This window comes from Neoarius graeffei, chromosome 21 (genome assembly GCF_027579695.1).
Source record: "Neoarius graeffei isolate fNeoGra1 chromosome 21, fNeoGra1.pri, whole genome shotgun sequence".
NCBI classification, from domain to species: Eukaryota; Metazoa; Chordata; class Actinopteri; order Siluriformes; family Ariidae; genus Neoarius; species Neoarius graeffei.
The window spans coordinates 28,691,617-28,707,024 of NC_083589.1; the positions used below are offsets into that span (position 1 = coordinate 28,691,617).

Genomic DNA, 15,408 nt, shown 5'->3' on the forward strand with positions numbered 1-15,408 from the left:
TATCCCTGGCTGCAGCTACATGATCCATTGATTTCATGGCAAAACAAGGAAATTCTTCAATGGTCACCCACATGCTTCCAGAACTGCCTCTCTCTCCCTCAGATCAGAGTAGCTTCTACCTCCGTAGAGAGCCCCCAATCCGACTCACTCCATAGACAATATTCCGGATTGTTACTTAGACCTTGCAGAAGTCTTCAGTAAGGAGAAGGTCTGTGGGTTACCTCCTCACAGGCTGTACGATTGCTTGATTGACTTACTGCCAGGTATGTCTCTCCTCCACGTGGTTGTATTTATCCCTTGTCCCAAAAGGAACAGGTGGCCATGGAGGAATATATTCAGGAGGCTCTCAAACAAGGATACACCTGGCCTTCCAAGTCACCTGCATCGGCTGGTTTCTTTTTTGGTGAGAAAAGAGGAGGTGGACTGAGGCCTTGCATCGACTACAGAGGCTTAAACCAGGTCACCGTAAAGTATCCTTATCCTCTTCCCCTGGTTCCAGCAGCTCTTGAACAGTTTCGATCTGCTAAGATATTTTCAAAGCTCGATCTACGAAATGCATACAACCTGATCCAAAAAAGGAGGGGTGACGAATGGAAGACGGACTTCAGCATGACCACGGGGCACTTTGAGTACTGGATCATGCCATTTGGCCTTTCTTCAGCACCCAGTGTGTTCCAGTGCTTCATCAATGATGTGCTACGGGACACGCTGGGCAAATATGTCATCGTCTATATCGATGATATCCTAATTTACTCTTCAGATGTCCAGAGTCACCAGGAACATGTCAGAACCATTCTCCAGTGACTGTTAGAGAACAACCTCTATGTTAAGGCCGAGAAGTGTGAGTTTCATCTAAACAAGATTTCCTTCCTTGGCTATATCATTAGCACCGAAGGAGTGTGCATAGACAACTCCAAGGTAGCAGCCATCATGTCCTGGCCTACACCCAAGTCTGTAAAGGAGCTCCAATGATTACTAGGCTTCGTGAACTTTTATTGCCAGTTCATTCAAGGTTTCAGCTCTCTAGCAGCTCCCTTAACCACACTGTTGAAGAAGGGCCCCAAGCACCTACAGTGAAACTCTGCAGCTGAGGAAGCCTTCAGTTGACTTAAGCTTGCATTCACCTCGGCCCCCATGCTCCAACACCCTGACCCCACTAAGCCTTTCATCATGGAAGTAGATGCATCTGACACCAGGGTAGGGGCCATCCTGTCACAACGCTTTGGGGAGAAACCGAAGCTACACCCCATAGCCTTTTTTTCTAAAAAATTAACTTCAGCAGAAAGGAATTATGATATGGGGAACAGAGAGCTCCTCGCTATTAAATTAGCCCTCAAGGAATGGTGGCACTGGTTAGAAGGAGCCACGCACCCCTTTGTCATCCTCACAGACCACAAGAAACTTGAGTATCTCTGAAAGGCAAAGAGGCTAAACCCCAGGCAGGCCAGGTGGGCATTATTCTTCACCCGATTCAATTTCTCAATTTCTTTCTGTCCAGGTTTCAAAAACACCAAGGCAGATGCATTATCCAGAACTTTCAGTCCTTCTCAACATGACTGTAGCTCTCATCCCATCATCCCATCACACTGTCTCATGCAATCCATCACCTGGGAACTGGACAAAAACATAAGCAAGTCAACTCATCACCTGGGCTCACTCATCTCCCGCCACTGGACATCCCAACAGCCGACGTACTCACCAAATGCTAAGAAACAGGTACTGGTGGGAGAACATGTTGTCTGAAATCAATCATTTCATCGCCTCATGCTCCAAATGTGCCCAAGCAAAGGTCCCGAGAACCCCCCCACCACCAGCAAGTTATGCCCTCTACCAATTCCACAAAGACCCTGGTCACATCTGGCGATTGACTTTATCACAGATCTCCCACCCTCTCAAGGGAATACCACCATAATGGTAACTGTAGATTGATTCTCAAAAGCTCTGAAACTGTTCCCTTTACCTGGCATCCCCACAGCTTCTCAGACCACTGAGCTGTTCTTGACCCACTCTTGAAGCAAGAGTTTCATGCCCAGTATACTAACAAGCCAGCACCCAGAGGTAGAGATCGTCCTAGAAAGAGTGTAGCTCCTGGAGGTAGCTCCTTGGGGGGTTGGGGTGTGTGTGTGGGGTGTGTCCTGTCAGTAATCCCGGTGTGAAGGAGCAGACTATAAAGACTCAGGACTACAACTCCCATGACACACAGTGCCCTCTGTCCCCAGCCTACTGAACTACAGCTGTCATGCATTTCCTTAATCACCGCTTCCACTAATTAAGCCGCTCATTCACACCACTCCAGTGCAAAATATCATCCTGCCATTTCAGTAAATACCAAGCCTTGTATGTTTTCTCCATTTTCACTTTTTGTCTTTTCCACATCACGTTGTCCGCCTATCGCTTGACCCTCGCTAGTTTACCGACACCGATTTCAGTCACATGTTTTGGCTTTGTTGAAAGTCTGCTGATCTGCTCCTTCCACATGTACATCAGTAAGTGCCTGTACTCTCACAGCTTCCAGGATATTATCTAGTGATAGTGCTAAATTATCTTGGTTTTACTTTTGAAAATGCCCTTGTTCCCTCACTGTAACTGAAATGCATGAATGTAGCATGAGATCAGATCAGTGACTATGGAGCACACCATCTATAGGATGTCACTGATAGTTTCCCTGTCAACCATCCCAAATGCAAATGAATATGAATACTTGAATTGAACAGTTAATACATTCTAAATGAATCTGAACACAGAGATTTCCAGTAGGCAGAATATTTTTTAAGAAAGCTTGCCAGAAAACTTCAGACTAGGTTTGGGACTGTGATGTTGAAAGATTGGGGGGGGAACCCTTTCATGAGTATGAAGTTTTTTTCCTTTTTTTAATGTTTAATGTTGAGCTTTAAAGACTAGCTTGCTGAAGCTCGTTGGAAGGGTTGTGTTCAGTTCAGTTCATTCCCGTAACTGCATTGCGGTCATAGGGAGGCATGAGAGATGCTGACATAGCTGTCTGTCATGGCAGATGCTGTCATTGCTGTCTTTCTCCACTTTGGGCTGTCCTTGACTTCATACAGTAGGCTGTTCATACCCTGACCAGTCCAAGCCTTGACATTGTCTGTCCAATGTTTCTGTGGTCAGCCTTGTCATCTTCCTCCATCGACTGTTCCCTGGAGGATTGTTTTGGGCAAGGAGTCATGTCTTGCAACGTGCCCAAACCACTGAAACTTCCGTCTTTTCACCATTGAGAGCAGGGGTTCTTGTGGTCCTGCTAAGGTGGTGACTTGTCCTCTGACATACTCATTGGTCTTATGTTCCATCCATGATATGCCAAGGAGCCTGTGGTAGCTCTTCATTTCGAATGCTTGTATATGCTTCTCCATCTCGGCTGTCAGAGTCCAGCTTTCACATCCATACAGGAAGATGGACAGGACTAGAGACTTGTAGAGCTTGAGTTTGGTCTTGAACCTTAGTTCTTTACTTTGCCATATTTTCCTGAGGCCTGACATGGCTGATGTGGTGATTGCGATCCTGATTTTTATCTCTGCAGTGCATCTGCCATCTTTGGTTGGAGTGGAACCGAGGTACTTGAATGCCTCAACAACTTCTAGCTGTTTATCATTCATTGTAATGCTGGCACTGCTGTTGTTGCTGTTGTTCACCATTACCTTGCTTTTGTCTAAGCTCACCTCCATGCCATATGCTCCTGCTCTGTCTACCAGTTTGTCTGTTAGCATCTGGAGTTCTTGGTTGCTGCCTCCCATCAAGTTGATGTCTGCAAAACGGAGGTTGCAGAGTGGATGGCCACTGATGGAGATGGATGTATGGTGCCCCTCAAGTGCCTTTCTCATGATGTTCTCAAGGTATAGATTGAAGAGCACCGGAGACAGCAAGCAGCCTTGTCTGACACCTACTGTGGTCTTAAAGAATTCTCCAACCTGGCTATTGAGTAGAACAGCACTGTTTACATTGTGGTATAGCATCTGAATCACCTGAACTAGCCCTTCCTCGATTGAGAAGTCATGGAGGACTTTCCGCAGGACTTCATGCCAGACTCGATCGAATGCTTTCTTGAAATCTATAAAGTTGTGGTAGAGGTCCTTTTGATGTTCAAGGTGTTTTTCAATGAGCAGTCTGCAGTTGAAGACCTGTTCCACTCTGCTGCATCCAGCTCGAAAGCCAGCTTGGCCAGGATGCTCTCAGCTTGACTCGCAAGTCTTTGCAGGATTACCTTGAGCATGACCTTGCTTGGATGGCTAATGAGGCTTATTGTCCTGTAGTTCTGGCATTGACAAAGATTACCTTTCTTTGGCAGTGGAATGATGAGGGACTGGGTCCATTCTTCTGGCCATTCTTTGGACTCCCAAATCCTCTGACATATTGTAGTGAGGATCTTGACTGTCTCCTCTCCACCATACTGTCGAAGTTCAGCTGGAATGTTGTCTGGCCCTGGTGACTTCCCCTGTTTCAGACCATGTACTGCATGTTCCACCTCTTCTTTCAGAACTGGTAAATCTTCTGCCTCTCTCATGCTTCTATCCTCGTCTAGCAGTGTGGTGTCCGGAATGATTGGGTAGTTGTACAGGTCCTTGCAGTACTCGGTCCATCTCTCTAAGACTGCTGCTCATTCTGTGAGCAGCTCCCCCTCTTGATTTTCAATGACAGACATTCGGTTCTGACTTGTCTTCATTAAGGTCTTTAGTGTGCTGTCGGCTTCTTTGCTGCTGCCTTCTTTCATACCCTTTTCAATCCTCTCGCACTGTTGGGAGATCCAATGTTCTTTTGCTTCTTTCATTTTTGATCGGACCATTCTGTTTGCACATTGGTACTGCTCTGCTGCCTCTGGACTTGTGTGTTTGGTCCCTTTTAGAGTCCTGTGCCTATCACAGAGGTCTAGAATGGCATTGGAGACCCAGGGAAGTTTCTTCTTCCTATCTCTTCCCAGCACTTCTTCAGCTGTCTCCAAAATGGCATCCTTAAAGCTTCTGGCAAGCTCATTGATGTCACTGTCCAGGAGGTTCAGTGCTGCAAATCTTCCTCCCAGCTGGACTTGGAATGCTGAAGCTACCGTGGAGTCCTGTAGCTTCTCTAGGTCAAACCTGATCCGAGGGTTTGCAGTGGGACATTGTTTTCTGAACTTCAGTTTCATGACTAGGAGAACTAGGCCATGATCGCTACCTATGTCTGTGCCAGATATGTCCAAGTGCATGCTTTATTGATGCTAGATTTGAACTGGCAGGGGGTCAGAATGAAGTTGATTTGGTTATGGACCTGGCCATTCAGTGCATGCCAAGTTGTTCTCCTGGATAGTTTGTGGGGGAAGAGGGTGTTGGCCAATGTGAGCCGATGACTGTGTGCGAGTTCTAGCAGTATTAGGCCCTGTTCATTTGTTTCTCCTGTGCTGAACTTTCCAACTATTCCAGCCCAGTGTTCATAGGAGTCGGGACCAACTTTGGCATTCCAGTCACCTTGCACTATGAAGATGTTTTTCTTGGGACATTTTTGGCTTGTTTCCTCCAGTTGTTCAGAGAACTCTTCAACCACTTCATCGCTGTAGTCAGCTGTGGGTGCGTCTACCTCAACGATCAAGATCTTCTTGGACTTGGCAACTATTCTTATTGTGATGATTCTGCTGGATATGGGTGTACAGCTAATGACTCTACTCAGGATTTCCTTGCATACCATGAATGCAACACCATGTTGGTGATTCTTTTCATCCCCACTGTACCACAGTTTGTGACCTTCTTCTGTTGTTGTTTCCCCAAAGTTTGTCCATCGCACCTCACATAAGCCTATGATATCCCATCGGTAAGTTGACAGGGCGTGCTCCAGTTCCTTTAACTTCCCACAGGCGTACGGGGTGCAGACATTCCATGTGCTGATAGTGACTTGGTCTGTAGTCAATCTTAGAGTCTTGGTCTTGATAGCTTGATAGCACGGCACCTCCGGGTGTATGACTTCCAGATTGGAAGCACCAGCCAGGGCAGAAGAGGTTGTTATGACCTACAACGGCCACGTGCTCATGACCAAGGCGAGCCACCATGTAGGAGGATTTCGGCTGTGGTCATGCTTGGAGAGAAGATGGGCGCCACCAAGCAATTCAAGCCCAGAGAAAAGACATGAGAAATGAGTGACACAAAGCAAATGATACCGGATCGGTCGAGGCCTGGGTCAACAATGGCCACGCTCTCCATTGGTGGTACCCAGGATGGAAGTGTCAGGTATGCTACTGGGACCAAGACCAAGGGTTGTGAGGTTTCTCCAAAATTCCTATCCCAACTACATCTACAGTTAAAAGAAAAAAGACTTGAAACTAGCAAAAAATAAATAAATTCTGTCACAGAAAAATAAATGTCTTTTGTTTATAGGTTGTCTGTATTTATATTATTTTAGGATGTTCATCATCATCAGATATCCAGCAGGCCAGTGACTTGCAGAGATATGTTTGCTCAAGCCTGCCTGTCAGTCATAGCTGATTTAAGGTGGTCAATTGGTAGCCCTGTGTCCCTTTCATGTACCATCTTCAGAGTGCTATGCGGCCAGCCAACCTTGTACTTTGCATCAGGCTCCCAGAGCAACACTTGCGCTGCAGGTTGGTTGTAACCGCAAAGAGCAAGGCATCATTTCCTGATAATATGGGAGAGGTGGGGTAAGTTGCCATAGAGCTGATCGTTTGACAAGCGATCAAGCAAACGAGTACCATCCAGGGAGTTTTGGTCAAGGACCAAGACTCTGAACCATATAAACAGTATTGATTCAACTGACGGTGTAAAAACCCTGATCTGAGTTTCCCTGGTCAGAGGTGCAACCCATAAATGTAATTTAATTGTTAGAATGTTCAATATGAATAAAGTTTTCCTATTTGGTTACATCCCTAACCTATACTAACTGTAGTCACTACTCGAAAAACAGGCAACACTATTTGGCCACTTTCTTTTTTCCAAGATATTTTCTGATTACAGATAAGGGTGGCAGAATCCACTCCATTCTAGAGCTAAGGAACTGGTCTTGACTTGGTTTCACCCTGCTTTTGTCTTGGTCTTGACTTGATCTCAACCCCTCAAAATTTTGATACACTCTGGTCTTGGCCATGACTTAGTCTTGGTTTAGGTGGTCTTGACTCCAACACTTGCATACAGTATGTATCTGTTTGTTTTCTCCAAGTGACCATTCTCAGTAATAAAAAGTAGGCATTTCTCTGTTCATCCATGTCAGGACAAGTGCATGGACAGTAAGTGGTTTAATTGTGCTGAACTGCAGAGGGGTGGTGTGTTTCTCTGGTCTCTGTCGCTGATTTCATGTGATAGATGGCAAGTACATTTTTGGTGGTGCGTCTGTCTGTATCTCTAATAAGCCATTGTTAATGAGATGAACATTAAAACAAGTACAAGCAGTCCAGCACTCTCGGTCAAAAGAGGAAGTGGCACTGAATACAGTCAGACAATACTGTTTACAGCACAATCACTGTCCATACATTTTATTCAACAGTTTAGAGTTTGAATTTAACAAAATATTTATGCATGAACATACTTAAAAGTTTTTTTTTAAATATAGGTTAATCATGAAGAGTTTCCAGGTAACGAGATTACATAGCACAGTTGAGTGAAAAAGCTTAAATGCCTAATGAGGCATTTAGCATGTTAGGTTTCACAGATGTTCCATCACAAGTAACAATAAATGGCCAAATTAAAAAAATATATGCAAAAAATTATATCCATTCTTCTCCTTGTGAATCGAAAAACAAAAACAGATATAATTCAGTATACCCTGTTTGTGCACTACAAAAAAAAAGAGAGAGAAAAACAACCCTATGCATGCTTTCTTGATGGGAACCTCACTGACAGATTAAGCTGCTGTAACTCACATTTTCCTTTTTCCAAACTAAAACGTCATATGAAATTGGTTTGGCACAATTTTACACACGTTACTTTGAACAACATAAATGTTGGAGAAAAAAAAACAATTATTATGTGTTGAATGTGTTGAAAAGCTACAGTATTTTCTACAGCTACAGCATGATTCTACTTGCACAAGACGTGAAATCAAAAATGCCCTGTTTATTAAGAAACATTGTGCACTACAATGTTTACAAACTTTACATGTATTACTGCAGTACACTTCTCAAGGCCACTCCGAGTGAAAGCTGCAGGCTGAGCATGCAGAACTCTGAGAAATCAGAAAGCTGTAAAGCACCTTATAATCCTGTGGGTGTTTTTTTTTTTTTCTGGAGAGTTTATAGACAGTTGTTAAAGCTTCAAACTCAAACAGACACTGGGGAATACTGATTGAGACATGTGGCAGGCATTTAGCATATTCCTCATCCTGTTAAAAAACTTCACACTGGCTTCAATTTTATTGACATGGATGTCAATGTTGATGGCAGGACTTAACTTAGGCTGATCTTAACATCAGGTAGAGCAGTCTGGAAAACCATAATTAAAAAAAAGATTTAATATCACTCAATATACTTTGTTTAAAACTTAATTTCATTTTTAGGTGTAAAAATGTCTCACCATAATTTTTATTTAAATTTGTACCAAAGGTAGGATGTAACACTTAACAATGAACACTTGATACTGACTTGGTACACTACTCCACGTGTTATCAGCTCTGCTGTTTTCAGTCTATAAGAACACACTGTTTTTATTTGCATAAGTTCAAAATGAGAGCTTTTTTCCCAAAATGAACTTTTTTCTTCAAAACCAGTCAGTGCTTGAATAACATACTTTCTATTCAGCATCATTCCAGTTGTTTCAGCTTATATACAACCCCAGTTCCAAAAAAGTTGGGACACTGTCTAAAACAAATGAAAATGGAATGTGAGGATTTGCAAATAATGGAAACCCTATATTTCATTGAAATCAATACAAAGACAACATATTAAATGTTGAAACTGAAAAATTGTTGTTTTTTTGATAAATAATATGCTCATTTTGAATTTGATGTCAGCAACATGTTTCAGAAAAGTTGGGACGGGGTAACAAAAGACTGACAAACTTGTGTAATGCTAAAACAAACTAATTTGGTTAATTGGCAACAGAGCAGTAACATGATTGGGTATAAAAAGAGCATCCCAGAGAGGTAGAGTCTCTCAGAAGTAAAGATGGGGAGGGTTCACCACTCTGTGAAAGACTGCGTGGACAAACAGTGCAACAATTTAAGAACAACGTTCCTCAATGTAAAATTGCAAAGAATTTGGGGATCACATCATCTATTGTACATAACAGGGGCATAGTACCAAATTCTTGGCCCTATGCACAAGCAGTGGCCATGCCCCCCCCCCAAAAAAAAGCTCAGCAGTTAACAATGCTGAAAGTATCTGACAACAAGGGTGTACTACCAGTCCAGTCAGTTACGTAGCCACACATCAGTCTAACAACTCTTAAATGAATAAAAAACCCTAATCACACAATACTTCACTGAATCTTTGTTTTATTTGCAGAATGATTAAAAGTTGTAACAGTAAACGCCACCAAAGGCTTCAGCAGAATGAACGCTACATTAAATGCGCCAAGTTAAAAAGCCCGGTGAAAGCGGACTAAACCATTTCGTGCAAAGGGTGGGGGGGGCCTGTCCCCAGACACTACATGTAGGCTAGGACAATCAAACAATTTATTTACCCAAAACATTACATTTACATTAGTTATCAACATATATTGTGATCTTTAAATGGTATTGATATTTAAAGGAAAATAAAATTACAGACTCCTCAAGGGCCCTCCCCCCACTTGGGGCCCTGGTAAATCAGTCCCCCTTTTCCTCCCACTACGACGCCCCTGGTACATAATGTAATTAAAAGATTCAGAGAATCTGGAGAAATCTCTGTATGCGAGAGACAAGGCTGAAAACTGACATTGGGTGCCTGTGATCTTCAGGTCCTCAGGAGATCCTGCATTAAAAGCAAATGTGTCTGTAGTGGAAATCACTGTATGGGTTCAGGAACACTTCAGAAAACCATCATCTGTGAAAACAGTTCATTACTGCAAACACAAATGCAAGTTAAAACCAGATATCAACAATATACAGAAACACTACCACCTTCTCTGGTCCCGAGCTCTTTTATGATGGACTGAGGAGAAGTTGAAAATTGCCCTGAGGTCTGATGAATCAAAAGTAGAAATTCTTTTTAGAACTCTTGGACACCACGTCCTCCAGGCTAAAGAGGAGATGGAACATCCAGCTTCTTATCAGTGCACAGTTCAAAAGTCAGCATCTGTGATGATATGAGGGTGCATTAGTGCACATGACATGGGTAGCTTGTACATCTGGGAAGGCATCATTAATGCTGAATGATATATACATGTTTCAGAGCAATATGCTGCCATCTAGACAAAATTTTTTTCAGAGAAGGCCTTCCTTCTTTCAGCAAGACAATACCAAACTGCTTTCTACACATATTAAAACTGCATGGCTTTGTAGTAAAAGAGTCCAGGTGTTAAAATGGCCTGCCTGCAGTCCAGACCCATCTCCCATTTAAAACATTTGGTGCATTATGAGGCACAAAATACAACAAAGGTGACCCCAAACTGTTGAGAAACTGAAATTGTATATCAGGCAAAAATGGGACAACATTTCTGTTTCAAAACTACAGCAATTGGTCTCCTCAGTTCCCAAACATTTATAGTGTGTTGTTAAAAGTAGAGGTGATGCGACACAGTGGTAAACATGCCCCTGTCCCAACTTTTTTGAAATGTGTTGCTGACATCAAATTCAAAATGAGCATGTATTTAAAAAAAAAAAATTCTCGGTTTCAACATTTGATGTCTTTGTATTATTTTCAATGAAATATAGGGTTTCCATGATTTGCAAATTATCACATTCTGTTTATTTTGACAGTTTATACAGTGACCCAACTTTTTTGGAATTGGGGTTGTATTGTCCTTACATGAAGCCATACTTCCTGACAAGGGATATATCAGGAAGATAATTTCCTTAACATTTTCAAGTCTGTAAAATCATAAAGCTCTGAGAAGACATGGCTTGAAAATTTGGAATTCATTTTAGTCCTTTATTTGATTGTGAGTTGGATATTTTTGATGGGTGGACTGTTCTCAATCCACCAGGAACATTTAGGTGTTTAACTTACTCAGCCACACTGTTGTGCCTGATACACTAGTATCATCACCATCACCACACATTAGCATGTATGTGCCACTGCTGTGCTGGGAATTCACCAGCCAGATAATATCTGGTAAAATATGAGGGTACTTCCAAAAGTTCTTGGCCTCACCCAGAAAACATCAAAGATTGTGTTGAAAAATAATGCAAGAACAATCTCTTTTAAGTTCACTGCACTTGGTCCACTGATGTTCAAGCTTTCCCTTTGCAGAAGGAGGTCACATCTTGAGCCTCCAGATCCTCCTCAACAGCATGGATGACTTCTTCATTACTCTGAAAATGGCAACCATGTGAGTAGGATTTCAGTTTGGGAAACAGATAGAAGTCAGACAACGTCAGGTCAGGTGAATAAGGTGCATGGGGAAACAGTTCAGAGCCACATTTGGCTGCTTTTGCCGCTGCCACCTGTGCTGTGTAGACAGGTGCATTGTCCTGGAGCAACAGCACACCAGCTTGAAGCTTTCCTCTCCTTTTTCTTGTGATTACTTCTTTCATTTGAGTTTTTGTGGACAGTGATATAAGGCTTTATAGTATACAGTTATGGCCCAAACTGGGAGTTACGCCACTTGTTTCCGGGTGAGGCTGAGAACTTTTTGAAGTGCCCTCGTATCCAGACTTGTTGTAGTATCTTTATTAGGCATGTAATGATTCACTCAATTCATGATTCGATTCGAATCATGATACTGGGTTCACAAGTCAATTTCCCCATAATATTATTGAAAAAAATATGAAAATGTTTTATTACCAAAAACATGCAATATTTATTTTCCTGCTCTTTATCAACTTAAATATATTTCTTTTGTTAAATAAAAAAAAAACTGTGTTTCATTTTCTTAATAAATGAAAATAATTATTTATCCACATTTGGAAAGGTTAGAGTAAAATATAAACGCCTATTAACAGAAATGTTCCTTTTATTACAAAATGAAAAAAGTTAACATTTCAGCTTTTTCTTAATAAACTTTTATGAACATTTGTACTACCTCTATTTGCTTCTCTTTTCTTTATCTTTCAGCAGTCTGTAAAAAGAGACCTCTGATTTCTTGTTAAATCTATTTCTATAGTCAATCACACACCAGCTGTTTCTCATTTTAGATGTTTGTGTGTTTTTTGGCATTAGAGCTACGTTACTTCCACCTAGAGTGATGTAATGTGCATTCCTGCTACTTCATGTTATTTTGCCCTCTGCTGTCTAAATAATGCAATTACAGCTAGGAAAAACTAAGATTACGCAACTTGATAATAATCGCGATTTATTTTTTATTTCATCGATTCGAATTGTCAAATTTGTATCATGATTAGTCTGTAGGGTAGAAGAAAGATGACAAACTGTGTATAGCAATAAATGGCCTACAGTCAGGAATTATACACTTTCAACTGTACACCTGTACGGTACATTTAACTGATGAAATGGCAACGTTATATATTCAAATTATGTTTGAGCCTGGATCCTCTGCTGATACAACTAATATTTTAATTATAAATTTAGCTCATTGTAAACATATGCATCATGTTACCATGTGATTTTCAAATGAGCAATAATCAGGTACTTTGTCTGACATCAAATTCATAGTACAATAGTACAACTTGTAAATGTCTGATTTCCAGGTATTTCCAACGTCTTACAGTTCTTCTCAGGATTTCCTCTAAAAGAAACAATTGTATATGAACATATTGACACAGTGATTACTTTCCATTTAGCATTTACACTAGATATACAAGGTGAGGCCTTGTGTGAAGAAAACAAGTACTAACATACAATACAGCCGAGAAAAACACAACCATTCGATACACCAATAAGGACTTCTGCCTGGCTCTCCTCTGTCCTTCTTTCTATGGCTTGAAGAAAGGGAACAAACACCCACTTTTTTCCTGTCTTTGGACCATTTCAGTTGAAAATCACTGATTGTCACGCTGGCTGATTTTGTGCTTATCTACATTCGAATTAGTATCAATTTACAGTCCACGAAATGCTGAATTTTGACCTGAGCGTCCTGGGACTCAGGTACTCACTCTGAAAATTGGATCATTGGAGGGAGGAAATTGTTTTCATGCATGAAACAAATATGATTTGAACATTAGAAGATTATTCAGAAAAGGGAAAACAAAATGAATGTCACTTGAAATATACACCACCAGGCAATATTTAACAGTGATTCTGTTTGCAGCAACACATTTGACTCCTTCCATATTTACTTCCACCATTGCCTGGTCTTTTCTTGATCAGGAAAAAACAGATTATCAGGGTCCAAAAATTATATTTTATTGTTCTTTTATCTTCTCCCATGGCTAATGGTCTATAAATGTTTGATTGAGACTCCATGCTAACAGATAATGAACATGGTGGATTATTAGTCATTAGGTGATTTGCTCAGCCACTGGAAGAACTGCTCCTTGTAAAGACTGTGCCATTTAACATTAGCCTTGACAATCTCCAACGCTCGAGTGAATGCAGACACTGCTCCTCCACTGCTCATCTGGATGAATTCCTTCAACTAAGGAGGAGGAAACAAAGAAGAAAAATTAGTTTAAAGATTCTCAAGTATTTGTCAATGACCTTTCCTAATGACTAGACAAACACTACACACGGGTATGTAGATACCTGACCAATGACACCCAGATGTGCTTTTTGAAAATCCTCTTATAGATTTAGTTTCCTTTTGCTGTTATAATAGCCTCCACTCTTCTGGGAAGACATTTCCCGAGAAGAGCATTAGTGAGGTCAGGTGTTGGGTGAGGAGACCTGGGGTGCAGTTGGCACTCAAATTCATCCCAAAGGTGTTCAGTGGGGTTGAGATCAGAGTGTTGTACAGGAGAGAACACTCAAGTTGTTCCACTCCAACTTTAGCAAGCCATGTCTTCATGAAACTCGCTTTGTATACAGGGGCACTGTGATGCTGAAACAGGTTTGGGTCTCTTGGTTCCAGTGAAGGGAAATTGTAATGTGACAACATACAAAGACATTTGATACAATTTTGTGCTTCCAACTTACAGATTGAGGAAGAACTATATATGGGCACTATGTTCCGGTGTGGCGGCATGGTGGTGTAGTGGTTAGCACGATCATCTCACAGCAAGAAGGTTCTGGGTTTGAGCACAGTGGCTGACAGGGGCCTTTCTGTGTGGAGTTTGCACGTTCTCCCCTTGTCTGCGTGGCTTCCTCCGGGTGCTCCGGTTTCCCCCACAGTCCAAAGGCATGCAGGTTAGGCTAATTGGTGGCTCCAAATTGACTGTAGGTCTGAATGAGAGTGTGAATGGTTGTTTCTCTCTATGTGTCAGCCTCATGATGACCTGGTGACTTGTCCAGGGTGTACCCCACCTCTCGCCCATAGTCAGCTGGGATAGGCTCCAGCTTGCCTGCGACCCTGCACAGGATAAGTGGTTATGGATAATGGATGGTCCAGTGTCGACACATGTTTGGCCATATAGTGTACTGTATATCTACTCCATCTTTCATCTTAGAGCATTCATACTTAAATTTATTTGTAGTAAGGCATGTGCCAATAATCAATTATATTATTCTGGTTTACTGATAACAACATTGACCATATTATAACCATTGACTTTTTAAAATCCCCCCTTTTTTTTAAAAAAAAGGGGGATCGGAGAGTGTGTTCCAACTATAGGGGGATCACACTTCTCAGCCTCCCTGGGAAAGCCTATGCTGGGGTGCTGGAGAGGAGAGTCCGGTCGATAGTCGAACCTCAGATTCAGGAGGAACAATGCGGTTTTCGTCCTGGTCGTGGAACACTGGACCAGCTCTTTACCCTTGCAAGGGTACTGGAGGGTGCATGGGAGTTTGCCCAATCGGTCTACATGTGTTTTGTGGACCTGGAGAAGGCTTATGACCATGTCCCTCGTGGTGCCCTGTAGGGGGTGCTTCGGGAGTATAGGGTTCAGGGCCCACTACTGCAAGCCATTCGGTCCCCATATGACCGGAGCAGGAGTTTGGTTCGCATTACCGGCAGTAAGTTGGAGTCATTCCCAGTGCATGTTGGACTCTGCCAAGGCTGTCCTTTGTCACTGGTTCTGTTCATAACTTTTATGGACAGAATTTCTAGGCACAGCCAAGGGGTGGAGGATGTCTGGTTTGGTGGCATCAGGATCACGTCTCTGCTTTTTGCGGATGATGTGGTCCTGTTGGCTTCATCACTCTGTGACTTACAGCATGCGCTGGGACAGTTTGCAGCCAAGTGTGAAGCAGCTGGGATGAGGATCAGCACCTCCAAGTCCGTGGCCATGGCGCTCAGCCGGAAACAGGTGGAGTGCCTACTTTGGGTCAGGGGGGAGTTGCTACCTCAAGTG

At 42.3% G+C, this 15,408-nt stretch overlaps 1 protein-coding gene across 2 annotated transcripts in view; it reads right to left on the reverse strand.

Moving 5' to 3' along the window:
* Window positions 1-12,339: 12,339 nt before the first annotated feature.
* The window catches only part of LOC132869647 (thyrotropin-releasing hormone-degrading ectoenzyme-like), a 520,051-nt gene continuing 516,982 nt past the window's right edge, over window positions 12,340-15,408 (reverse strand). For both annotated transcript variants that reach the window (XM_060902939.1, XM_060902940.1), the window contains one exon: window positions 12,340-13,598. In XM_060902939.1, the coding sequence (XP_060758922.1) occupies window positions 13,455-13,598 (144 nt within the window). In that variant the 3' untranslated portion in view covers window positions 12,340-13,454. The remainder of the gene's footprint in view (window positions 13,599-15,408) is intronic.